The 24,465-nt window shown below is 59.3% G+C and overlaps 1 protein-coding gene across 2 annotated transcripts; it reads left to right on the forward strand.

Annotated features, from left to right (window-relative positions):
- Positions 1–20,995, forward strand: LOC120385142 (E3 ubiquitin-protein ligase TRIM39-like). Of its 2 annotated transcripts, none has more exons than XM_039504249.1 (7): positions 1–52; positions 8,799–9,311; positions 10,866–10,961; positions 18,228–18,458; positions 19,303–19,325; positions 19,414–19,517; positions 20,261–20,995. In XM_039504249.1, the coding sequence occupies exons 2-7, from the start codon at positions 8,925–8,927 to the stop codon at positions 20,818–20,820; spliced, it is 1,401 nt and encodes a 466-aa protein (XP_039360183.1). In that variant the 5' UTR covers positions 1–52; positions 8,799–8,924; the 3' UTR covers positions 20,821–20,995. The 2 variants fall into 2 exon arrangements, with proteins under 2 accessions (XP_039360183.1, XP_039360182.1); XM_039504248.1 differs by lacking the exon at positions 1–52 and adding an exon at positions 3,113–3,210.
- The last annotated feature ends 3,470 nt before the right edge of the window (positions 20,996–24,465 follow it).

The raw sequence follows: 24,465 nt of genomic DNA on the forward strand, positions 1-24,465 counted from the left end.
CAGAGCTGGAAGAGCTAATTCCTGGATCAGACCAGCAGGAGGCGCCGCAGGGGTGAGTCCCACTCCTCTACACATCACCGCACAGATCTAGCTGGTGGGGAGTGACCTTTGCAACGGCTTCCCTGCGCGTCAGAAAGAGAACACACCTGTGTGTAACTTCTCTGACTGTCTGGGAGCAGGAAGATAATGTGTTAGTTTTGCAGATGTTTATGGGGTGGTTTTCCCAGGCATAAGGGGCAGCACAGGAGAAAGCAGGAAGGAGCGTGTCTGAATATTTAACAAGCGGTCGATGGAGGCCGGGATCATGGGCAGACTGGAGGCAGGAGTCGACTTTTTGATCCTGAGTGGGAGAGGAACGGTGGGGTGGGGTCAAGGCATACAGGGCTTTGAAAATGTTGCTACAGTACAGGTGGGGGAGCCAGTGAAGGGAACCCAAGAGAGGGGTTACCTGGTCAGGGCAACTGGCTTGGGAAACGAGATCCTCTCCACCTGCCCTGGGGGGACAGGGGACTGGCCAGGGTTTGTGGGGCCTCAGTGGGGAGAAGGGAGTGGGGGGCATGAAGGGGGTGGAGCTTTATGCCCCCCACACTCTTAGGCAGAATATGTCACCCCTGCTATAGAGTGACACTTTTTGCTACACACACCTCTAGCAGGGGTAACACAGATTCCTTTGCCCCAATACAGCACACAGCCCCCACCTCAACTCTCTGCCCCACCCTCTCTCTCTCACACACACACACACTCTCTCTCTCTGTCTCTCTGCCCCACAATAATGCAATCTTTTCCTCTCTTTGGGACAGCCCAGTCTGTCCGTGCACTCTGCTCTGATGCTTTCATGTGATGTGAGCTCAGGATGGTGGGTCCGGTTATGTGGTCTCAGATGTCCTGCCAGCTGCAGACTGTGCATTTATAAGAGTCCCCTTTGCAAGCAGCAGCTCTCCTCCAACAGCTCCCAGTTCAGTCTGCCCTCCATCTCCCTGTCCTGCTGAACCTGCTTCTTTCTCACTCTCAGAGCCCTCTCCTGCCCCCATATGCTCATTGCCTCAAACCCTCCGGGGGCCAGAGTTAATTCATTCCCACCAGCCACTCAGAGCTGTGCAGAATAACAGGGAGGGGGAAGGGGAGGAACTTTCTGTCCAGCTACACAGTACATGCATTGAAATTAGAAAACAAACATAAAAGGTTCTTGCCAGCACCCCCGGGCTCCCTGCCGATTCACCAGGACTCTCAGCCAGCCAGGAAAGCAGAAGGTTTATATAGGCGACAGGAACACAGTCCAGGACAGGGTCTTGCAGGCACAGATAACCGGATCCCCCCGGTTAGGTCCATCTTGGGGCCCCACAGCCCCCCTCGGGGATCAGAGCCCTCCCTCCCTGCTTCCCCTCTTTCCCCAGCCAACTCCAGTCTGCCCAACCCCCTCCGGCCCCTCCTCTCTGCTCAGCTTCTCTCCCGGGCCAGGAGCTCACCTGACCCCTTTGTCTCCAACACCTTCAGCCAGCACCTTTGCAGGGAGGGGCCCGGCCATCAGTTGCTAGGCGACAGAACGTCAGGCATTTGGCTGCATGGACTTTTGCTGCTAGATACTTAGGATCTGTACCCAGCCCCCAGTAAGACCAGTCCCACTTCGTCACAAGCAGGTTACAACATAATGACTTTAATGTCTAGAATTCCAAATGGTAACTCACAGGCACGAACAGAGAGAACCAAAGCTGGCTGCTCTCTAAGGCAGAGGGACACAACTCACCCCATCTTCCTCTGGGTCGGCTGTCTGCTGACTGACGGCTACAGTAACAGATCCCACTAGCCCTCAGAGAGGCACCCCCATCCCTGTCCTGAACATAGAGCCTGCTATTCCAACACAGTCAGCACATCACAACTGCCTCAGTTTTGGAAGAGTTACCAAGTAGAAAAAGGAAAACCCATTCCTGGATATTATTCATTCCATTGCACTGTTTATTGTTACCCCAAAGTTCTCTGGAGACTTAAAATCCCCACTGAGCACAGTGCCCTGAGACCCCAGTTTCCAGGACCCCCTTCTCTTCCCGTGCATCTGCCCAGCTGTGGCAGGTGGGCCCACTGAACTGGGGACAAGGCCTTCTCAATAGCAGGTGCCCAGCTGCATAACCCCCTCCATCCCCCCATGCCCAACGGTCTCACAGAAGGTGCACGGACCTAGCCACTGTCAGAGTAAACTGCCTGGCCCAGCTCGGCACAGCAGCTCCTTGCAGCGACCCCGATGGAAAGGGCAGGCTGTGTGCGCTGGTGGATGGGACCTAGCAGAGATATCAGGTGTCCTGGGCTCCCTTCCAGGACAGAGACAGGTTGGTTCCTTGACTTTGGGTAAGTCACTGCCCCTCCATATGCTCTGACATGGAGATTGGGGATACAGCCCTGAGCACAGGGGGACCCTGGGCTGAGCTGGGGTCTCTGGGTGCCCTGTAATACAGTGATAATGGAGGGGAGGTAGAGGGAGAGGAGATTAGTGCTCACGCGTCTCGGCACGTGATGGGACGAGGGGAGAATCCTGATCCTTAGACTGAGCGGGTGCTTAGTAACTTGGCAGTCGAGATCCTGCGGTGATGGGCACAGGGTCCCATAGCTAGACAGACACGGAAGGTGTGTGCTGGGATAGCCAGGCCTGTGTGTGAGAGGGATACGATACCGACATGCACCGTTGTTCCCTGTACCGCGTCCTCGCCGAGAGCAGATGGAACAACTGGCTGGAGCTGAGGAGAGGCCAAGCTGCGGGAACTGGCTGCCATTAGGATGGGACAAGGCTCCTCACCCCAGTGTCTATTCTGAACTCACCCGCGGCTGCAGGAAGTTGGCAGAAGGAAAATGGCTGGTTGCTGTTAGGGCAGCACTTTTATGGGAACAGGGAAATGAAATTAAACCTGTTATTCCTGGTTCACATGGGGGTGAGCAGCAGAAAATCAGGCCAAGTGAGCATGAGGGAGCCTGTAATGGCCTGTGTCATTTTCCAAGCCTGCAGCAGCTGCTCCATGCAGAGCAGGGTGGGGAGGACACACCCTGACAGGGGCAGTCTCTCTCCGCAGGCCCCAAGGGAGATTGGCACCTTTGGGTGGAGATGACACAGGGCTGCTTGCTCCGGGGCATGCAGAGAGGCACCGAGCTCGGGGGAAGCCCAGGGACCTGCCAGCTCCCAGGGACAGCCAGAGCCTGGGGAGACACCGAGCCCAGAGACGGAGGGTAAGGACTGACTGGCCCCACCCCCACCAGCTCTTCAATCAGGCCCTGAATCGGGACAGAGCCCCAGCCCCAGAGAGACGGATTCAGGCCCCGTGTGTCTCTGACTGTACCCAGGATACAGAGCGATTTGTCTCCGTGCAGCTGGGCCAGGGCTGATGGGAGATCCCACTGCTGCCTGCACACCCCGGAGCGGGGAGAGCTCTGCTCTGGGGCAGGGAGGGGGGACAGCTGGGCTCACCAGGGCCAGGGTAGGACAGCAGCTGAGCAGGGCCCGTCAGTAACTGGGGGCTGCGCGTGGCTCAGGCTCAGGGCTTGTTTGGGGCCACCAGGGTTTGTGTCCTCAGGGCGAGGGGTTTGTACAGACGGGGCTTCCCCTCTAGGTAACAGAACCCCCCCCCAAACCGTCTCGTGCCTGGGGCATCTGTGCAGAGGGACTGGAAACCTCCCCTCCCCCATCACATCACCCTGGGCAGATCTGGGAGCTGGGAACCTCCCTCCCTATTATTGCTCCTGCTGCCCTGTTCAGTCCCCCCCCCTTCCCCTGTCCCCCCTCTGGGCGTTCGCTCTCCCAGACGCTCAGGGGAGCAGAGCCAGGGGGGAGGGGCAGCAGCTCTGGGACTCGCAGCCCCCCCCCCGGTAACAGTGACTGTGTAATGTGGGTCCGTTTGTGCAGAGTCAATTCCCTGCCTGGCCCCCACCCTTCCCCTGAGCTCCCCCCCTGCAGGCTGCGGTGTGGGGCTGGTGTGGGACGAGCCCGGGGCTGCCCCAGGGGCCGGGCTCCCCTTGGGTGGAATTCTGAGTTGAAGTAGAAGGTCCAGGGAGGCTCAGGGCTGGTGCTGAAGGCGTCTGTTGTGGGCTGAGAGAAGGAGGCCGCAGGATCTCCTCAGTGTTGTCCTAAGGGCAGCACCAGCAGCAGCCCCGAGCAGGGGACCCTGCCTCCACCCGAGCAGGGACTGGGGTGTCCATGGGATCTCTGGGGCTGGGCCAACGGGCTGGATTCTGATCAATCCCGGCTCCTTCCACGACAGGAAACGGAGCAGGAGGGGACCAAATAGCCCAGGTGGTGCCATGTCTCTACACTCAGCACAGCCGCTCCCAGCTGCAGAGACCCCCTGTAACATCCCCTTCAGCACAGCACCTCCTGCTCCTGCCTCCTCTCGGTCCCAGCACTCCCCTTTCCGCCCAGGACCCCACTCTTCCCCCCCCTCAAGCAGAGCACTTCACCTCTCCCCCTGCCACCCCCTATGCCCAGCACCCCACTAATGGGCAGGGTAGGGACAAGTGGTACCAGGGCCAGGTATGAATTTTAAATTCCCTGGCAATGGGTGGAGCAAGCAGCCCCCAATCCTCCTTTTGTTCCATGGGCCTGCAGGGGCCTAAATCCCTTTGGCCACCTTCAGGCACCTAAACCCCTTTGGAAATCCGGCCCATTGTGGGTAAAGCTGAGAGTAGCCAGACTGATCTGTCTGAGTTGTCACATGTGGGGCAGGAGGTCACGACCCCCGATTCTGTTCTGGCACCTCGGCTGTGCTGAGAGGCTCAGTTCCCATTGACACCGAGGTGGATGGCAGGTTCAGCCTCAGAAAAATCCGGCCACGAACCATCCCTGGGAGCAGGTCTGGGGGCCTGTGCCCGAGAACCTGCCCTTGCACCTCTCCTGACGGCAGCTGTCAATGGCTCCGGGTGGGGGGTGGGCAGGCACCGGCTTCTCTCCTGGGATCTGTGCTACAACTCCAGCCTAAGAAACTCTCCCTTGGTGGTGCTGAGAACCGTCCGACCCCATTGCGAGGGACCAAGGCACAGGCAGCCTGGCCTAGGCATCACGGATGGGTGGGGTCTGCACAGGAGTGACAGCAGTTGGTGGGCAGGAATGAGAGGAAAGCAAGACATGGACAGAGTCAGGCCGGGGTCGGAGACCTGAGGTCACAGCAGGGCACAGCGAGGGGCAACCGGCCATCAGGAGACAAGGCAAAGTGTAGAGTCACAGCAAGCCAAATCCAGGGGGGTTCCCAGACAAGTTCCTGGGCAATGCCAGGGTTAAATAGGGTGCTAGGCGAATCAGAGGGCAGCAGGCTGCCGTCTCCCTGGCTCCCTGGGTGGTAATTTCTGCCGCACCATCGCGCCAGTGATCCCCGGCTGTGCCTCTGCGGATCCAGGCTCTAGGTCACAGGCCCTGACCCACCACCGACACCTAATCTCTTTTGGCTTTATTACACCGATATAGATAAGGCTGAGATGAGCTTATTGTTCCATAGCTGGTCTCTGACCTGCTCTAAAATCCACATGCTGCTTTGGGCTCTCTTGAAAGCCGCGGTGCCCTGTCGAGGTCTGCGGCAGGGCCGCCCAGAGGATTCCGGGGGCCCGGGGTCTTCGGCAGCGGGGGGTCCTTCCGTTCCGGGACCCGCCGCCGAAGTGCCCCGACCGCGGGGCCCCCGCCTCCAATTACCGCCGGCGGGACCCGCCGCCAAGTGCAGCCTGGTCTTCGCGGTAATTGGGAGGGGTCCCCGCGGGTCTTCGGGGCACTTCGGTGGCGGGTCCCGGAACGGAAGGGCCCCCCGCCGCCGAATTACCGCCGAAGACCGGGCTTAGCTTCGGCGGCGGGTCCCGCTCCGTCTTCAGCAGTAATTCGCTAGCGGGGGGGTCCTTCCGCCCCGGAGCGGAAGGACCCCCTGCCAGCGAAGACCGGGAGCAAAGAAGCTCCTGCGCCCGGCCCCGCAAGAGTTTTCCGGCCCCCCCGGAGCAAGTGAGGGACCCCGCTCCAGGGGCCCCGAAAAACTCTCGTGGGGGCCCCTGTGGGGCTCGGGGGCTGGGGCAAATTGCCCCTCTTGCCCCCCCTCTGGGCGGCCCTGGTTTGCGATAGTGTTCTTGGTCCAAATTTAAGGTTATCTGAGCAAGGGGTTCCCAAGATACAGTCTCTCATGTTATCTGCACACTCTAGGGGCACCCACCATCACCCTTCCATGGGCTCAGGGTGTAACCTCACACTCTGTGGGTTTGTGGGGTCTTTTACCAGGGAAAGAGCCTTACACAGCAATATCCCACTTAACCTCTTGTTATTAACAGTCACCAAAACAGAATACACACACTAAGCATATATTGCTCACCACTCCCAATAGACAAACTTTTTCTGCTGGCCAATAAGGATCTGGTCACCTGGGGACTCCAGTTTCTGCACGATATAGTCGGCAGGATGTTGAGATCTGGCAGCTCTGATCTGGGGCAGTGCCCTGGAGTTGATTCCCCAAATAACTTCCTTTTGGACCCACTTTAGATAGTGAAACTTGAGTCCTGCTGAGCTGGACCTTAACCAATCATTTACTCAAGTATTGCAAAGTAATTCTTTGACCAATCCCACCATATTGAGAAAAAATTCTCTACCCAACCAGACCCCACCACTTTAGCTCATTTACAAACTTGCAAAATTAGTAGCTATGTCATAAACATAAACAACCAAAGAACCAAACAGAACCATGCAGCAAAACAATAGAGAAGTAGGGACCATAAAGGCAAAACAATAGAGAAGTGGAGGTTTCACACCCACAACTGTTGCTAAGCAATTCCTTGCCAGATGGAATGCTGTCAAACAAGGTTTTCTTTAAATGTCTTAAGATCTGTTTCCTTATCTGATGATGGTGGGTGCTATGAGGGCAGGATCACCTCCTTAACAGCGCAATATTTCCTTGTTTTAATGTAAGTTAGATAGAATGTGAGGATGTGACTTCCTGCTTTCTCCTAATATGGCTGCAGAAAAAGACCTCAGACCTTACACCCGCTCCAAAAAAGGGACAGAGACATTTCCTGCTCACTTCTTAGATTTTTGCACAAACCTGCGGCTCTACCTGTGGCTCTGAACTGCTCCACGTGACTCTCAGCTGGTCAGGATTGAGCTGATCCAGCACCCACAGCCCCTGTGGGGAAGCAATACTGGAGTTGTTAGCAGGGGTTAAAATTAGCGCTAATCGCCAGCTCAGGCCTGCCTGACACACTGGCTGCTGCTCGGTGGCCGACAAGCGTGTGTAGAAGCACAGCTGACATCGGTCCCGGGGTACCTCAAGGCACTGTGCAGTACAGACCAGAGACTGCGAGTTGGAGCCGGTCCCTTGACAGCGGTCTGAGGCTGTGTGACTGCAGTGCTCCAGGAAACGGGCGTTTGCTGGAAGTTTTGCCTCAAGGGCAGAGCTTTCCTCTCAAAGAGCCGAGAGTTCCAAGTGCTGTGAAATCCCCCTGCAAACTCAGATACTTTAAATATTGTTGTGTCGGGTTAGGGCTGAGGTACAGTGAGTGGTGCTGTGACATTGCACTCTATATGATTATATGCAAATATGCTAATGAGTGTGAATATAATGTAACTGGAATATGCTTCGTGCAAAAGGTCTCTTGTAAGGTATCATTACAAAGCTTATAATCTACTGAGTGTGATCATCCTATTTGTATAAATGTACCACTCTTGTATCTGAACCTAGAAATCTGAAATATAACTCTGAGGGCCTATTGTAATTAAGCAAAGTGTGGGCCATTAATGGTGCTTTGGAATCTTGATGACTCCCATAAACTCGGACAATTGTCTGCAGATGGGTGTGTTTGACCTGTAAGTCTTCCTGTAGACGTGTGTGCTGGCAAGTGGGCAATGAAGTCTTGCAGTGACATGTGATCTTGTCACCTGAACTGGAATCCATCTTTAACCTGGTGCCTTTCCATTGAGAAGGGGGGGTGGGAACCCAGAGAGGGACAAAGGATTCCCGCCTTATGCAAAAGAGATATAAGGGGGTGGAACAGAACAAAGGGGGCTGCAGTCATGAGAAATCCCCGAGCTACCACCTGAGCCGGAACAAGGGCTGACCCAGGGGACAGGATTGGACCCTGACTAGGAGGAGGCTAGTCTGTCAAAGAAGCTGATTGGAACATCTCTGAGGGGTTCTCTACTCTATTAGGCGTAGACTTGCGTGTTTTATTTTATTTTGCTTGGTAATGTATTTTGTTCTGTCTATTATTACTTGGAACCACTGAAATCCTACTTTCTGTATTTAATAAAATCACTTTTTACTTATTAATTAACTCAGAGTACGTATTAATACCTGGGGGGAGAGGGGAACAGCTGTGCACCTCTCTCTATCAGTGTTCTAGAGGGTGGACAGTTTATGAGTAAAACGGATTTATTTGGGGTTTGGATCCCATTGGGAGCTGGGTGTCTGAGTGCTGGAGACAGGAGCACTTCTTAAGCTGTTTTCAGTTAAGCCTGCAGCTTGTGGGGGATGTAGTTCAGACTTGTACCTGGGTTTGCAGCAGGCAAGTGTCTGGCTCAAACAAGGCAGGGTGCTGGAGTCCCAAGCTGGCAGGGAAAGCAGAGGCAGAAGTAGTCTTGGCACAACAGGTGGCAGCTCCCAAAGGGGTTTCTGTGACCCAGCCTGTCACAGGTGAAAGTTGGAGTCATTTGGTGAAGGGGCTCCTCTGATAATAGCTGCCCAACCCCAAAATAAAGAGTTAATGTTAACAAAGTGCTGTCAAATCCATATCCATATGAGGCTCTAAAACCTGCAGAAGGTCAATAATCGTGTCTTACCTGTTCTCTTCTCTCCATCTCACTGCAGTTCACTTTCCCACCTTCTCTGTGACACACACACACACCCCGTCCTCTTCTCACCTTATTCTGGGCATGTGAAGAGCTGATTCAGGCAGCAAGGGGACCGCCCATCAACAAGAGATAGAAGACAGCCATGGCCTCAGCAGTGCCCATAGGGAAAGCATTAGAAGAAGCCACGTGCTCCATCTGCCTGGAGTGTCTGACGGAGCCAGTGACCATAGACTGTGGGCACAACTTCTGCCGCGCCTGCATCACCCAGTACAGTGAGCGAAGGAAGCGTCAATCAGGCACAAAGTTCCCCTGTCCTGAGTGCCGAGCACTGTTCCAGAAAGGGAATTTCAGGCCCAACAGGCAGCTGGCCAATATCATAGAGAGCATCAAACCACTGAGGTTACAGCCTGGGCAAGCGCAGAATGAGAATCTGTGTGAGACGCACAAGGAAAAACTCCAACTCCTCTGTCAGGAGGACGGAAAAGCCACCTGTGTGGTCCCCATAGAGGAAGTTGCCCAGGGTTATAAGGTAGGAATCACTGCTGCTCATGGTGGAGGAACCCCGTAAGTGCCCCGTTGTGTTTCTCCAGAGCGGGATGCTGGGGGGTGAGTGGGAACTCACACGATTAAGGGAGGTGGATCCAGGTGCTGCCAGGCAGGGCAGTGAGGGGTCCATCTGGGTCCATCTCTCTGCCAGGCAGGGCTTTCAAGCAGGGGCGGCCCTGTATATTTTGCCACCCCAAGCACGGCAGTCACCCCACCCTTGCTTGCTGCCCCAGGCACACGCTTGCTGTGCCGGTGCCTGGAGCTGCCCCTGCTTCCAATGGGAGGTGACCATGGCCACCTTATGGCATCTGAGTGGAGGAAACCAGGGCCTGTGCTCTCCTTCAGTGGGTGGGTGAGGGCGGAGGGGTTGGCTCAGACTGCGGGTTTGGGGCTTGCTTGTAACTTTGCAACATGCGGCAGGAAAGGCCTTGGATTCTCCATTCTGCAGGCACCTCCCGTGGAGACCCGGGCGTATTCCAGCATGGGTGTCTGTGTGGGAGGGTTGTTTGAAGAGGGGCCCAAAGGGGAGGGGAAGTGGAGTGTGTGAGAGCAGGAGAGGGAGGTATGTCCAGTGTGGGACACTGGGAGCTGGCCTGAGATAAATGACACCCCCAAACAAATGGGGAAAGGGGAAGAGATGGGGCTGGATCCTGGGCCCCATGGTCAATGCTGGGTGTTGCACCACAGAGACATAGACCTGCACCCATGTGAGGATTCCCCTTCCCACGGGAGCGCTAGGGGCTGCAGGGCCGGGGCTGGGCTCAGCATCCTGAACCGTCAGCTGAACTGCTGTGTTCCAGAGGCTCTGAGAGCAGCAGCCGGGTGGGGGAGAGTCTCCCCCAGCCAGACGATGCCCCAGGCCCTGCAGCGCTGACCCTGCTGCCTCTGCCCAGGGCATTCACCTGGCTTTGTTACTGAAATGCTCATTGCACACAGGGTTGGACTAAGGCCTCCCAGGGCCCAGGCTCCACACGCTGCCACACTGGCTGTGAAAGGGGTCACCCACCCCAGGGTGTCTGCTGGGGGTGGGGCCTAGAAACCCCCTTGGGCAGACAGGGGGAACAGCTGGGGGCTCCCTCCCCTTGGGGACACTGAGGGCAGGAGGAGGGGGGTCCCCTCTCCCTAAGAAAGAGAGAGACAGGATCAGGGAATCCCCCCTCCCCGCAGTACTGTCTCTCTTTTGGGGGGAAGAGCTCTCCCCTTCTGGACACACACACACGCCTCTGCGGGGATACGGTTGGCAGGTTAATACCCCCTAGAGACACGTGGCGTTACCTCTCCGGGTGATTGGCTCAGGCTCTCTGCAGACTCAGGCAGGCGTCACTGTGTCTGTCACACTCGGGACATGTTTTCAATATTTAATTTGCAACCCCGAGGGTTTGAATCATGCATTTATAATGGCTGCCAAGAGCCTGAGGTAATCAGATGACTCCACTAGCTGGAGTCTAGACTCTGCTTCCACAGACCCTGCCTCCTGCAGCCCTGCCCGTCAGACAGGCAGACTAATGGCTGTTTATCTCACATGATGCCCCTGAAGGTGAAACTCCAGGAAACCCTGGGCCCTCTGAGGCAGGAGCTGGAGGAGGCCCTGGCGCTGGTGTCTGAAGAGGAAAAGAAAATCAGGGAGTGGCAGGTGGGTGTCTGGGTTCATTCTTCCCGGAGCCCTTCCCGCTGCAGCGTTCCGGGGATGCGGGGCTGTCAAGCTGCAGGCTGAGGTTATAACCTGCTCCGGCTGTTTGCCCTGGGATGGTGCCAGGAGCAGGAATCCCCTCTGGTGGGGATCCCAGTGCAGCAGCCCTGGGGGGAAGGACAGTTCCTGGCCCATGGGCAGTGGAACAGACTCACCTCAGGGCTCCCCATCCACCCAATCCCCACTCACTGCACAGCCACTGCCACTGCACCCCCATCTCCGCACCCCCCAACTCATCCTGCACCCCCCACCCATTGTCCTGTGCACACAGACCCACTCGCTCCTCGTGCACCCCCCACCCACTGTCCTGTGCACACAGACCCAATCGCTCCTCGTGCAGCCAGAGCAGTGAGTTGGGGGAGGGGGTCCAGACCCTTCTAAAGAGTGGGCAGGAGACACCCCTTGTTTGAGGGGAAATCCCCTCTGATTGGCTGCCTTTCCCCTCCCTGATAGCGAAGGGCAGCCAATCAGAGCTATGGTGTATGTTGATGGAGAGCCTGGTCCCTCAGCTTGTACAGCAAGGAGAGCTCCTGCCCCTCTTCCCTCACGCCTCCATATGCTGACCCCACCCACGTACCCCTGCCCCGTGCTGAGCTTTACCCTGCGCCCACGTACCCCTGCCCCGTGCTGAGCTTTACCCTGCGCCCACGTACCCCTGCCCTGTGCTGAGCTTTACCCTGCGCCCACGTACCCCTGCCCCGTGCTGAGCTTTACCCTGGGCCCACGTACCACTGCCCCCGTGCTGAGCTTTATCCTGCGCCCACGTACCCCTGCCCCGTGCTGAGCTTTACCCTGCGCCCACGTACCCCTGCCCGGTGCGGAGCTTTATCCTGCACCCACGCACTCTGCCCGTGCTGAGCTTTATCCTGCGCCCACGTGCACCCTGCCCCGTGCTGAGCTTTACCCTGGGCCCACGCACCACTGCCCCGTGCTGAGCTTTATCCTGCGCCCACGCACCCTGCCCCGTGCTGAGCTTTACCCCACGCACGTGCCCCTGCCCTGTGCTGAGCTTTACCCTGCGCCCACGCACTCCTGCCCCGTGCTGAGCTTTACCCTGCACCCACGCACTCTGCCCCGTGCTGTTCTTTACCCTGGGCCCACGTACCCCTGCCCGGTGCTGAGCTTTACCCTGCGCCCACGTACCCCTGCCCCCGTGCTGAGCTTTACCCTGCGCCCACGTACCCCTGCCCCGTGCTGAGCTTTACCCTGCGCCCACGCACTCTGCCCCGTGCTGAGCTTTACCCTGTGCCCACGTACCACTGCCCCGTGCTGAGCTTGATCCTGCGCCCACGTACCCCTGCCCCGTGCTGAGCTTTACCCTGCGCCCACGTACCCCTGCCCTGTGCTGAGCTTTATCCTGCACCCACGTACCCCTGCCCCGTGCTGAGCTTTATCCTGCGCCCACGCACCCTGCCCCGTGCTGAGCTTTACCCTGGGCCCACGCACCACTGCCCCGTGCTGAGCTTTATCCTGCGCCCACGCACTCCCTGCCCCGTGCTGAGCTTTACCCTGCGCCCACGCACCCTGCCCTGTGCTGAGCTTTACCCTGCGCCCCACGTGCCCCTGCCCCGTGCTGAGCTTTACCCTGCACCCACGCATTCCCTGCCCCGTGCTGAGCTTTACCCTGCGCCCACGCACTCCCTGCCCGTGCTGAGCTTTATCCTGCACCCACGCACTTCGCCCCCGTGCTGAGCTTTATGCACCCACGCACCCCTGCCCCGTGCTGAGCTTTACCCTGCACCCACGCACCCTGCCCCGTGCTGAGCTTTACCTGCGCCCACGCACCCCTGCCCCGTGCTGAGCTTTACCCTGCGCCCACGCACTTCTGCCCCGTGCTGAGCTTTATCCTGCGCCCACGTACCCCTGCCCTGTGCTGAGATTTATCACCCACGTACCCCTGCCCCGTGCTGAGCTTTACCCGGCGCCCACGCACTTCCCTGCCCCGTGCTGAGCTTTACCTGCGCCCACGCACCCTGCCCCGTGCTGAGCTTTACCCTCGCCCACGCACCCCTGCCCCGTGCTGAGCTTTACCCTGCGCCCACGCACCCCTGCCCCGTGCTGAGCTTTACCCTGCGCCCACGCACCCCTGCCCCGTGCTGAGCTTTATCCTGCGCCCACGCACTTCCTGCCCCGTGCTGAGCTTTACCCTGCGCCCACGCACCCTGCCCCGTGCTGAGCTTTACCCTGCGCCCACGCACTCCCTGCCCCGTGCTGAGCTTTATCCTGCGCCCACGCACTTCTGCCCGTGCTGAGCTTTACCCTGCGCCCACGCACCCCTGCCCCGTGCTGAGCTTTACCCTGCGCCCACGCACCCCTGCCCCGTGCTGAGCTTTACCCTGCGCCCACGCACTCTGCCCCGTGCTGAGCTTTACCCTGCGCCCACGCACTTCTGCCCCGTGCTGAGCTTTACCCTGCGCCCACGCACCCCTGCCCCGTGCTGAGCTTTACCCTGCGCCCACGCACCCCTGCCCCGTGCTGAGCTTTACCCTGCGCCCACGCACTTGCCCCTGCCCCGTGCTGAGCTTTACCCTGCGCCCACGCACTCCTGCCCCGTGCTGAGCTTTACCCTGCGCCCACGTACCCCTGCCCTGTGCTGAGCTTTACCCTGCGCCACGTACCCCTGCCCCGTGCTGAGCTTTACCCTGCGCCCACGTACCCCTGCCCCGTGCTGAGCTTTACCCTGCGCCCACGTACCCCTGCCCCGGGCAGAGCTTTAACCTGAGCCCCCGTGCCCCTGCCCCGTGCTGAGCTTTATCCTGCGCCCACGCACCCTGCCCCGTGCTGAGCTTTATCCTGCGCCCACGTACCCCTGCCCCGTGCTGAGCTTTACCCTGCGCCCACGTACCCCTGCCCCGTGCTGAGCTTTACCCTGCGCCCACGTACCCCTGCCCCGTGCTGAGCTTTATCACCCACGTACCCCTGCCCCGTGCTGAGCTTTACCCTGCGCCCACGTACCCCTGCCCCGTGCTGAGCTTTACCCTGCGCCCACGCACTTCTGCCCCGTGCTGAGCTTTATCCTGCGCCCCACGTACCCCTGCCCCGTGCTGAGCTTTACCCTGCGCCCACGCACCCCTGCCCCGTGCTGAGCTTTACCCTGCGCCCACGCACCCTGCCCCGTGCTGAGCTTTACCCTGCGCCCACGCACCCTGCCCCGTGCTGAGCTTTACCCTGCGCCCACGCACCCCTGCCCCGTGCTGAGCTTTACCCTGCGCCCCACGCACCCTGCCCCGTGCTGAGCTTTATCCTGCGCCCACGCACTTCTGCCCCGTGCTGAGCTTTACCCTGCGCCCACGCACCCTGCGCCGTGCTGAGCTGTACCCTGCACCAACGGACCCCTGCCCCGTGCTGAGCTTTACCCTGCTCCAACGTACCCCTGGCCCCGTGCTGAGCTTTACCCTGCGCCCACGCACTTCTGCCCCGTGCTGAGCTTTACCCTGCGCCCACGCACCCTGCCCCGTGCTGAGCTTTACCCTGCGCCCACGTACCCCTGCCCCCGTGCTGAGCTTTACCCATGCGCCCACGTACCACTGCCCCCGTGCTGAGCTTTACCCTGCGCCCACGTACCCCTGCCCCGTGCTGAGCTTTAACCTGCGCCCACGCATGCCCCTGCCCGTGCTGAGCTTTATCCTGCGCCCACGTACCCCTGCCCCGTGCTGAGCTTTAACCTGCGCCCACGTACCACTGCCCCCGTGCTGAGCTTTACCCTGCGCCCACGTACCCCTGCCCCGTGCTGAGCTTTAGCCTGCGCCCACGCACTGCCCCTGCCCGTGCTGAGCTTTATCCTCCGCCCACGTACCCCTCCCCCGTGATGAGCTTTATCCTGCACCCACGTACCCCTGCCCCGTGCTGAGCTTTAACCTGCGCCCACGCACTCCCTGCCCCGTGCTGAGCTTTATCCTGCACCCACGTACCCCTGCCCCGTGCTGAGCTTTACCCTGCGCCCACGTACCCCTGCCCCGTGCTGAGCTTTACCCTGCGCCCACGTACCCCTGCCCCGTGCTGAGCTTTATCCTGCACCCACGTACCACTGCCCCGTGCTGAGCTTTATCCAGCACCCACGGACCCCAGCCCCGTGCTGAGCTTTACCCTGCGCCACGCACCCCTGCCCCGTGCTGAGCTTTACCCTGCGCCCACGCACCCCTGCCCCGTGCTGAGCTTTACCCTGCGCCCACGCACTCCCTGCCCGTGCTGAGCTTTACCCTGCGCCCACGTACCCCTGCCCCGTGCTGAGCTTTACCCTGCACCCACGTACCCCTGCCCCGTGCTGAGCTTTACCCTGCGCCCACGTACCCCTGCCGCCGTGCTGAGCTTTATCCTGCACCCACGTACCCCTGCCCCGTGCTGAGCTTTATCACCCACGTACCCCTGCCCCGTGCTGAGCTTTATCCTGCACCCACGTACCCCTGCCCCGTGCTGAGCTTTACCCTGCGCCCACGTACCCCTGCCCCCGTGCTGAGCTTTATCCTGCGCCCACGCACTCCCTGCCCGTGCTGAGCTTTACCCTGCGCCCACGCACCCCTGCCCCGTGCTGAGCTTTACCCTGCGCCCACGCACCCTGCCCCGTGCTGAGCTTTACCCTGCGCCCACGTACCCTGCCCCGTGCTGAGCTTTACCCTGCGCCCACGTACCCCTGCCCCGTGCTGAGCTTTACCCTGCGCCCACGTACCCCTGCCCCGTGCTGAGCTTTATCCTGCGCCCACGTACCCCTGCCCCGTGCTGAGCTTTACCCTGCGCCCACGTACCCCTGCCCCGTGCTGAGCTTTATCCTGCGCCCACGCACCCTGCCCCGTGCTGAGCTTTACCCTGCGCCCACGTGCCCCTGCCCGTGCTGAGCTTTATCCTGCGCCCACGTGCACCCTGCCCCGTGCTGAGCTTTACCCTGCGCCCACGCACCTGCCCCGTGCTGAGCTTTACCCTGCGCCCACGCACTCCCTGCCCCGTGCTGAGCTTTATCCTGCGCCCACGTACCCCTGCCCCGTGCTGAGCTTTACCCTGCGCCCACGCACTCCCTGCCCGTGCTGAGCTTTACCCTGCGCCCACGTACCCCTGCCCCGTGCTGAGCTTTACCCTGCGCCCACGTACCCCTGCCCCGTGCTGAGCTTTACCCTGCGCCCACGTACCCCTGCCCCGTGCTGAGCTTTACCCTGCGCCCACGTACCCCTGCCCCCGTGCTGAGCTTTATCACCCACGTACCCCTGCCCCCGTGCTGAGCTTTACCCTGCGCCCACGTACCCCTGCCCCGTGCTGAGCTTTATCCTGCACCCACGCACTTCCCCTGCCCTGTGCTGAGCTTTATCCTGCGCCCACGTACCCCTGCCCCCGTGCTGAGCTTTACCCTGCGCCCACGTACCCCTGCCCCGTGCTGAGCTTTACCCTGCGCCCACGTACCCCTGCCCCCGTGCTGAGCTTTACCCTGCGCCCACGTACCCCTGCCCCCGTGCTGAGCTTTATCCTGCGCCCACGTACCCCTGCCCCGTGCTGAGCTTTATCCTGCGCCCACGTACCCCTGCCCCGTGCTGAGCTTTATCCTACGCCACGCACCCTGCCCCGTGCTGAGCTTTACCCTGCGCCCACGTGCCCCTGCCCCGTGCTGAGCTTTATCCTGCGCCCACGCACCCCTGCCCGTGCTGAGCTTTACCCTGCGCCCACGTGCCCCTGCCCCGTGCTGAGCTTTACCCTGCGCCCACGCACCCTGCCCCGTGCTGAGCTTTACCCTGCGCCCACGTACCCCTGCCCCATGCTGAGCTTTACCCTGCGCCCACGCACTCCCCTGCCCCGTGCTGAGCTTTACCCTGCGCCCACGCACCCTGCCCCGTGCTGAGCTTTACCTGCGCCCCACGCACTTCTGCCCCGTGCTGAGCTTTACCCTGCGCCCACGCACTCCCTGCCCCGTGCTGAGCTTTATCCTGCGCCCACGCACTTCTGCCCCGTGCTGAGCTTTACCCTGCGCCCACGCACTCCTGCCCCGTGCTGAGCTTTATCCTGCGCCCACGCACCCCTGCCCCGTGCTGAGCTTTATCCTGCGCCCACGCACCCCTGCCCCGTGCTGAGCTTTATCCTGCGCCCACGCACTCCCTGCCCCGTGCTGAGCTTTACCCTGCGCCCACGCACCCCTGCCCCGTGCTGAGCTTTACCCTGCGCCCACGCACTCCTGCCCTGTGCTGAGCTTTACCCTGCGCCACGTACCCCTGCCCCCGTGCTGAGCTTTACCCTGCGCCCACGTACCCCTGCCCCGTGCTGAGCTTTACCCTGCACCCACGTACCCCTGCCCCGTGCTGAGCTTTATCCTGCGCCCACGTACCCCTGCCCCGTGCTGAGCTTTATCCTGCGCCCACGTACCCCTGCCCCCGTGCTGAGCTTTACCCTGCGCCCACGTACCCCTGCCCCGTGCTGAGCTTTATCCTGCGCCCACGTACCCCTGCCCCGTGCTGAGCTTTATCCTGCGCCCACGTACCCCTGCCCCGTGCTGAGCTTTACCCTGCGCCCACGTACCCCTGCCCCGTGCTGAGCTTTATCCTGCGCCCACGTACCCCTGCCCCGTGCTGAGCTTTATCCTGCGCCCACGTACCCCTGCCCCGTGCTGAGCTTTACCCTGCGCCCACGTACCCCTGCCCCGTGCTGAGCTTTACCCTGCGCCCACGTACCCCTGCCCCGTGCTGAGCTTTACCCTGCGCCCACGTACCCCTGCCCCGTGCTGAGCTTTATCCTGCGCCCACGTACCACTGCCTCTGACCCCTGTTCCACGACCCATGATCGATCCTGTCCTCCCCCAGTCTGTTCCCATACCGAGTCCCTGGTCCCAGCTTGCCCTTCTTACCACAAGGGTCCCTCTGATTTCAGGGAGAGGCCAGATGCTCCCACTCCAGCATCGCTGTTCAAGGGGTCACCAAGGGTGGCCACTTCCTGCTCCCAATCCAGCAAGAGCACCAGGATCTACAGGAGAGGGACAGGACCCTCCCACCCGGCTCCTCAGACTCCCCCCCACAGATCAGGGGAGGGGCTGGGGATGGAGATACAGGAGCAGTGACTCAGAAGGGCATTTTGCATTTTCTTTATGGTGACTTATTACTCAAAAGCCTCCTATGGATGCTGCATGATCCTCGCAGCCCAAGCCTAGCAGCCCTGCTCCCGAACCCCGAGGCAGACTCGGCTTAGTGTGTGCCCAGCCCTGGCTCCTGCGGTTTGTTCCTTCTCCATTTTCTACTAAAGGGCAAAGTGGAGAATCGGAGACGGTCGATCACACGTGAATTTAGGACGCTGCACCAGCTTCTGAGTGAGGAAGAGCAGCTGCTCCTGCGGAGGCTGGCGGAGGAGGAGAGGGAGACTCTGCAGAGACTACAGGACAATATCACAAAGCTCTCGGAGCAGAGTGCTGCACCGATCAATCGCATCACAGAGCTAGAGGAGAAGTGTCAGCAACCGGCCGCTGAGCTGCTGCAGGTCAGACTGTTAACAAGCTCCCCATCATCCATCCTGCAGCACTAAACTCTCCGGTCAGTGACCGGATCCCAGGAATTAGTGACCAATCCTATTTCCAGTGCCTGCTTTGACAGTTTCCCGACACAAACAGAAGCCCAGGTGTTACATCCTGTCACACCAACACGCTCACTTTGTCTTAGAGGGAAACGCAGACACGGCACGGGTGGAGCAGAAGGGGCTGACGTGGTCCCTGCTGCAGAGATTCTCAGCGGTGACAGGGGGATGGAAACACGAGACAAAGTGAACTCTCAAATTCATGAAATGAAAGGGCCGAGACTCTCATCACTGGCCATTGGAGCAGGGGGCCTCCATCTCTGGGTGCCAGCCTGGGATCCCTGGGCCTGATAGGGAGAAGTGCTGAGCACCCAAGCAACAGCTGAAGCAGTGGGAGCTGCAGCTGCTCCAGCTGAGGATCTGGGCCCTGTCGCCTTTGATCTGCAGCAGGAAGCTGCACAGGTGTGAGGCTAGGGACAGCTGGGTGGCAGCTGGGTGGAATGGGAGGGACAGAGCGGTGCATTAGGGATGCTGCTGCTTTCCTTGTCCCAACAAAGCTCCTTGTTCAATGTTCACACAGAATCACATTCCCCCCCAGTCTGTGCCATTGTCACATGACACTGAGCTCCTCTGAGAGTCAGAGCCAGGGCGATGGGGCACCTGAAATCGGTGATCGCTGCCGAGTGTCCTGCACAGAAGCCGCTGCCCTGACGTGCTAAATGTTGTGGATTCAATGTGGTAGAGAATGGAAAGTCACTCGTTGTTTTCGCATGTGGTGTTAACCCAGCTCCCTGTCTCTGTCTCCTTTCAGGGTGTGAAAAGCACATTGATCAGGTCTGTTCCCATTTCCTTTTCTCCTTCTGAGCCCGTGAGCCATGTGTGTGCAGAGCAGCCGAGTGATGAGGGGACCTTTTCTTCACAGGAGTGAGCATGTGAAACTCCAGCCACCAGAAGCCGTTTCTCCTGCCCTGAAGAGCGGGTATAAAATCTGCCTTGACATGAGGGAAATGCTGAAGAGATTTACCCGTGAGTGAGAGCGCCGGGCTGGGTTTCCGCTACATGTGGGTGGGGAGGAGAATCGACATGCGTTGTGCATGGGGACAAATGGCCACATTGTGACCGGCAGGCTGGTGTGGCAGCAGCCCCAAAGCCAGGACCTGGTCTCCCTACCCCGGGAGAAAGCCCATGCTGGGGATGTTGACAGTCATTCACTGCAGGTGACTGGGATCCAGGCTCCCTCCTTAGAGAAGTTTGACGTAGAGCTGGGCAAAATGTTTTTGGCAAATAGTTAATTGGCCAGAAAATTATATTTCGGGTTGACTGAAACTATTTGTGAATTTGTGTTGAGTTTTCTGAATAGCTTCAAATGAACAGAAAAGTGCTGTGATGGGCTGTACTCCGGGGGTGAGCCTGGAAGCTACTGGAACCGCTGCCCCCACCCCCCCGCCCCCCAACTATTCATCTGGGTTGGCCTCTCACACTGCTTTGGCTGATTGCACAAAGCCAGCCCCTCCGGGCCCTGTTATCACCCAACACAACAGCAGGTGGCGCCACGCCCCTGGCTGAGTTACCCGAGTGCTTTACCTAGGCCATGGAGGCACCAGCCAATTTCCAAGCTCCCAAGCTCTGCCCTCCAGAGTATAAACCCAGACTGACGCCACCTTGCAACAGCACCCAACACAGCGATTAACGGGGACGCGGGTTAATTTCCCTTAGATCCCAGTGACCAGCCCCTGCCCTCAGCACTGACTCTGTGACTCTCTCCCCAGTGGACGTGACTCTGGATCCAGACACGGCTCATCCCAACCTTGTTCTGTCTCAGGATAGGAAACGTGTGAGGCACAAAACCAAACGACAGAATCTGCCCAATAACCCTGAGAGATTTGATCCCTGTGTCTTTGTCCTGGGCGCTGAGGGATTCACGGGCGGGAGGCATTACTGGGAGGTGGAGGTGGGAGACAAGACTAGGTGGATCCTGGGGGTTTGTAAGGAGTCTGTGAGCAGGAAGAGTCCAGATCACCTGTCACCTAAAAACGGATACTGGACTGTGTGTCTGAGGGATGGGGAATACGAGGCCCTCACCTTCCCCGCAGCCCCCCTCCATGTGGGCATCAGGCCCTGCCAGGTGGGGATTTTCCTGGACTATAAGGCAGGTGAGGTCTCCTTTTACAATGTGACTGACAGGTCCCATCTCTTCACTTTCACTGACACCTTCTCCGGGACAGTCCGCCCTTTCTTCAGTCCCTGTGCCAACGCTGGAGGTAAAAACGCAGCTCCCCTGATACTCTGCTCAGTCCCAGCTCAGGCCAGAGGGAATCTTGGTCCCTGAAGGTGACACCTAAGCTGGCCACTCACACATTGCCGGAAAACCAGCCTTCCCGACCCTTCTGGAACAGCGTGACCCTGCCTCCACAGGTGTGATGATGGAAAGGTCATCGCCTTCCCCCACTTCCCACCTTCCCGACACCTCCCGAACCCAGCCTCTGACGGGGGAGAGGAGATAGGGGTGCAGATGTGAGGGGCGGGGTGCCGGCTGGGGGGCTGTGTTGGGTCCACGGCTGGGCGGTGTTTATAGAAGCTTGAAGGTAAGAGCCCAGATCATCCGTGGATGGCTGGGGGGAGGCAGGGCCACCCGGGGGGGGGGAGGGGCAAGTGGGACAATTTGCCCTGGGCCCCCAGGGCCCCGCACAAGAGTTTTTGGGGCCCCTGGAGCAGGGTCCTTCACTCGCTCCAGGGGCCCCGGAAAATTCTCATGGGGCCCAGGCCCCCGGAGCTTCTTCCGCTCCGGGTCTTCGGTGGCAATTCGGCAGCGGGGGGTCCTTCCACCCTGCCCCCCCCACGCCGAAGACCCCAGGCCCCCTGACTCCTCTGGGCAGCCCTGGGTGGAGATGGTCGTAATGAGGGGGGAGGGGAGAGAGGCCCCAAGGAGGAAGAGCCCCTGGCGGAAATGAGAGAGGGGGGCCGTGGAGCCCAATGAGTGCGAGGGGGCCAGTGAGCGCCAGGAAGGTCCCGGCCTTTCCTGCGCTGGGGGAGGCTCTGCCCATGGAGGGGAGGAAATGGCCCCAGAGGGCAGTCTGGGGGCAGCAGTGAGTGTGTCGGGACCCTGGTGTGGGGGACGCTCTGCGCTGCAGACTCAGCCGTGTGGGGGGAGATGGTCCCAGTGCTATGGAGGGGGGTGGGGGGAGCTGGGGGAGGGAGTCGGTAGCTGGGCAGGGGAAGAGGAGTGAGAGCCCAGCCCCAGGGCTGTGTGAGCGAGGGGCCCAGGCTGGGCAAATTGAACCCACTTGCTGGAAGAAGCCAGGCAGCTTTTCCCCCCCTTCCAATGTTTTGCTCCTCCCTTGTGCCATGTGACACACAACTCCCAGTAGGGGCGGCTCTAGCGATTTCGCTGCCCCAAGCAAGGCGGCACACCTGCGGATTCTCCACCGAAGCCGCAGATCCAGCCGACCCTCCACAGGGACGCCTGCGGGAGGTCCACCGGAGCCGCCTGCTGCCCTCCCGGGGACCGGCAGAGCACCCCCCGCGGCATGCTGGGGCCTGGAGCCGCCCCTGACTCCCAGCATGGGGTGATACTGGTGAGAGAGACTCACATACAGCTCATGGGTTTGGCTGCCCCAGCACGGTTTGCTCCCCCACTTTACCCATCCCCTGGCCCGGGGGTTGCTGATGGTGATGGACGGGAATCATTCACGCCTGTCAGAATTTCTACCCATGTAACATCTCAATTTTAAATACTGAGAGAAAGGAAAAAAGGGATTTTTCTAATTTAGAAAATGCTGTGATTGTAACAAGATGTAAATACAAGAATATTTTAATTTACATTTCAACAGTATTTCAGAAACATGCCTCTAAAGATACTATTAGAAATGGAATTAACATGTATTGTTTGAATGCTCATTGTCATGTACATTCAACTTTAACTTCTCTAAATAGCTGATTGTTGTTGTTTTAACTGTTATTTCAAGAAATCCCAAATGTTTATCATTACAAAATAATTGTAAAACTGTCAGACCAGTTTATTCAATGCTATGTGCAGCACAATGTTCACGGGTTATAAACATCACAACTACACACACGTTCAGGTCTTTCAGAACTTGCACTGCACCTTTCAAAAGTAAGATGGAAAATTGATGCCACAGAACTAACGATGCAAAATATTATTTCAGTTCACTCCCACAAGAGTATAAAATAATATTCCTTGAACTTCTGCTAGACTTCATGTGATTTTTAACTCTCTAGCTACATATAATACTCCCAAGGGAATTCTGCACCCTGGCACATGCACAGAATTCTTGTCAGATGCAGATTTTTTTTCCTGCAGAGAAAATATTCTGCAGAAGAAATGCTGCAGTTCTTCCTTTCACCTAGCAGAGGCCGAGGTGGCACCAGCCCAGCGGCTGATGGCGCTAGCCCGTGGTTGCCCACCTGAAACGGCCAAGGACTAATCTAAGCAGTGTGTGAATCGGTGGCTAGGCCTTGCAGGTCTGTGTCTAGTTAGTAACCAGGTTAACTGGAACCCAGCTGTGCTCCTGCGGCTTCTCCATATTGTGTTTGTTGTGTGAAGAGCAAAGGACACAACCAAAGGTTTGTTATTTCCCATTCAGCTTTCCTCCCGTATTTACTGTCCCTCCCTCACCCAGACCATCACCCCCCCCCACCTGCCAATCACGTACCTGAGCCAGCACCACTCAGCCATGTCCCTTCTCCGGCCCTGGGAGGATGGGACGCCCTGGAGCAAGACATGGGTGTCATTCTGCAGCCTGTCAAGGCGAGAAGGGCAATTGGGCAGGCTCCAGAAAATGGCTTAGTCCATTTCAGACCCCAGTTTCTCCTGGGCTGGGGCCCCCCTCACCTGCAGGACCTGAAGCCAGGTCCTAGATTCTGCCAGGCTGGAAAAACACTTGGTCACGGTACTGCAGCGCAGCCCCAGCGCCTCCCACCAGGACTAAACCCACTGAGACATTCTTAGAAGTTCCTGAAGGCACTCTCAGCGCAGGTCTCCTGTTGGCATAGGAGGCCCAGGGGAGAATTCTCCTGTCAGCTCAGCACTGTCTGCACCGGGGGTTAGGCTGGTTTCACGGTGTCGCGGAGTGACGTAGCGATACTGACCTAGTTTCCTAGTGCAGACTTGGCCTTAGAAAAGAGCAGAATCAAAGGAGCCAGTTTGGGGGATCCCCCGACCCTGTCCCAGGGCAGCGCGTCCTCCCAGCAGCAGGGGGACCAGGCGGCAGCAGCAACTGGCTTCCCAGGAGAGTCTGTCTGTCCTGGGGGATTCATGTAGTGACTGGAGCTGGGCCGGGCTGGGAGCCTGGAACCTCCCTCCCCACTTATTGCTCCTGCTGCCCCTTTCGGCCTGTTTTTTTCTCCCCTTCCAGCTCCTTCCCCCTCTGCCCAGCAGGAGTCGGTCCCTGGGGCCGTTGGGGCAGAGTCACTTCCCTGCCCAGCGCCAGCCCTTCCCCCAGGCCCCTCACCCACAGGCTCCTGCTCCGGGGCTGGTGTGGGCAGAGCTCGGGGCTGCCCCACCTGGGCTGGGCACGGAGGGGGCTTGGACAGACCCCACTGGAGAGCAGCAGCAGCTCGGCCCAGGCAGCTCAGCCCCTGGAGGGAAGGGGCAGGGGACCCTGCAGGAGATTTCCCACACCGCGGAGCTCTCCGTCCTGGAGCAGGCTGGAGCGAGCTGGCCAGGCCCAGTAACAGCTGCTCTCACTTGCCATCAGACGCTCCTCCCAGCTGAGGGGCACAGCGGGAGGAATGGGGAGAATCTGTGCAGGGACCGAAACGTGCCCAGAGGCGGGTGGAACAGCTGGTGGTGGCAGGGGAAGGGGGGAGCTGGGAGAGAATCGGGGAGAAGACGCAGGAACCCAGGTTGGGGTAGGGGGAGATGCGCTGCCAGACAGGGGCAGAGGGGGAACCCCGGGATAGGGAGGGGCAGAGGGGATCTGAGTTACCACGATGGGATGAGCCGTCTGCTGTG

The sequence above is a fragment of the Mauremys reevesii genome, linkage group 17 (genome assembly GCF_016161935.1).
Source record: "Mauremys reevesii isolate NIE-2019 linkage group 17, ASM1616193v1, whole genome shotgun sequence".
NCBI classification, from domain to species: Eukaryota; Metazoa; Chordata; order Testudines; family Geoemydidae; genus Mauremys; species Mauremys reevesii.

Excerpts from the sequence above, each read along its gene's own strand:
- LOC120385142 (XM_039504249.1), top strand. The coding sequence starts at position 8,925 with ATGGCCTCAGCAGTGCCCATAGGGAAAGCATTAGAAGAAGCCACGTGC. Across the intron at positions 9,312-10,865 it reads AAGTTGCCCAGGGTTATAAG|GTGAAACTCCAGGAAACCCT; the intron begins GTAGGAATCACT and ends ATGCCCCTGAAG. Across the intron at positions 10,962-18,227 it reads AGAAAATCAGGGAGTGGCAG|GGCAAAGTGGAGAATCGGAG; the intron begins GTGGGTGTCTGG and ends TTTCTACTAAAG.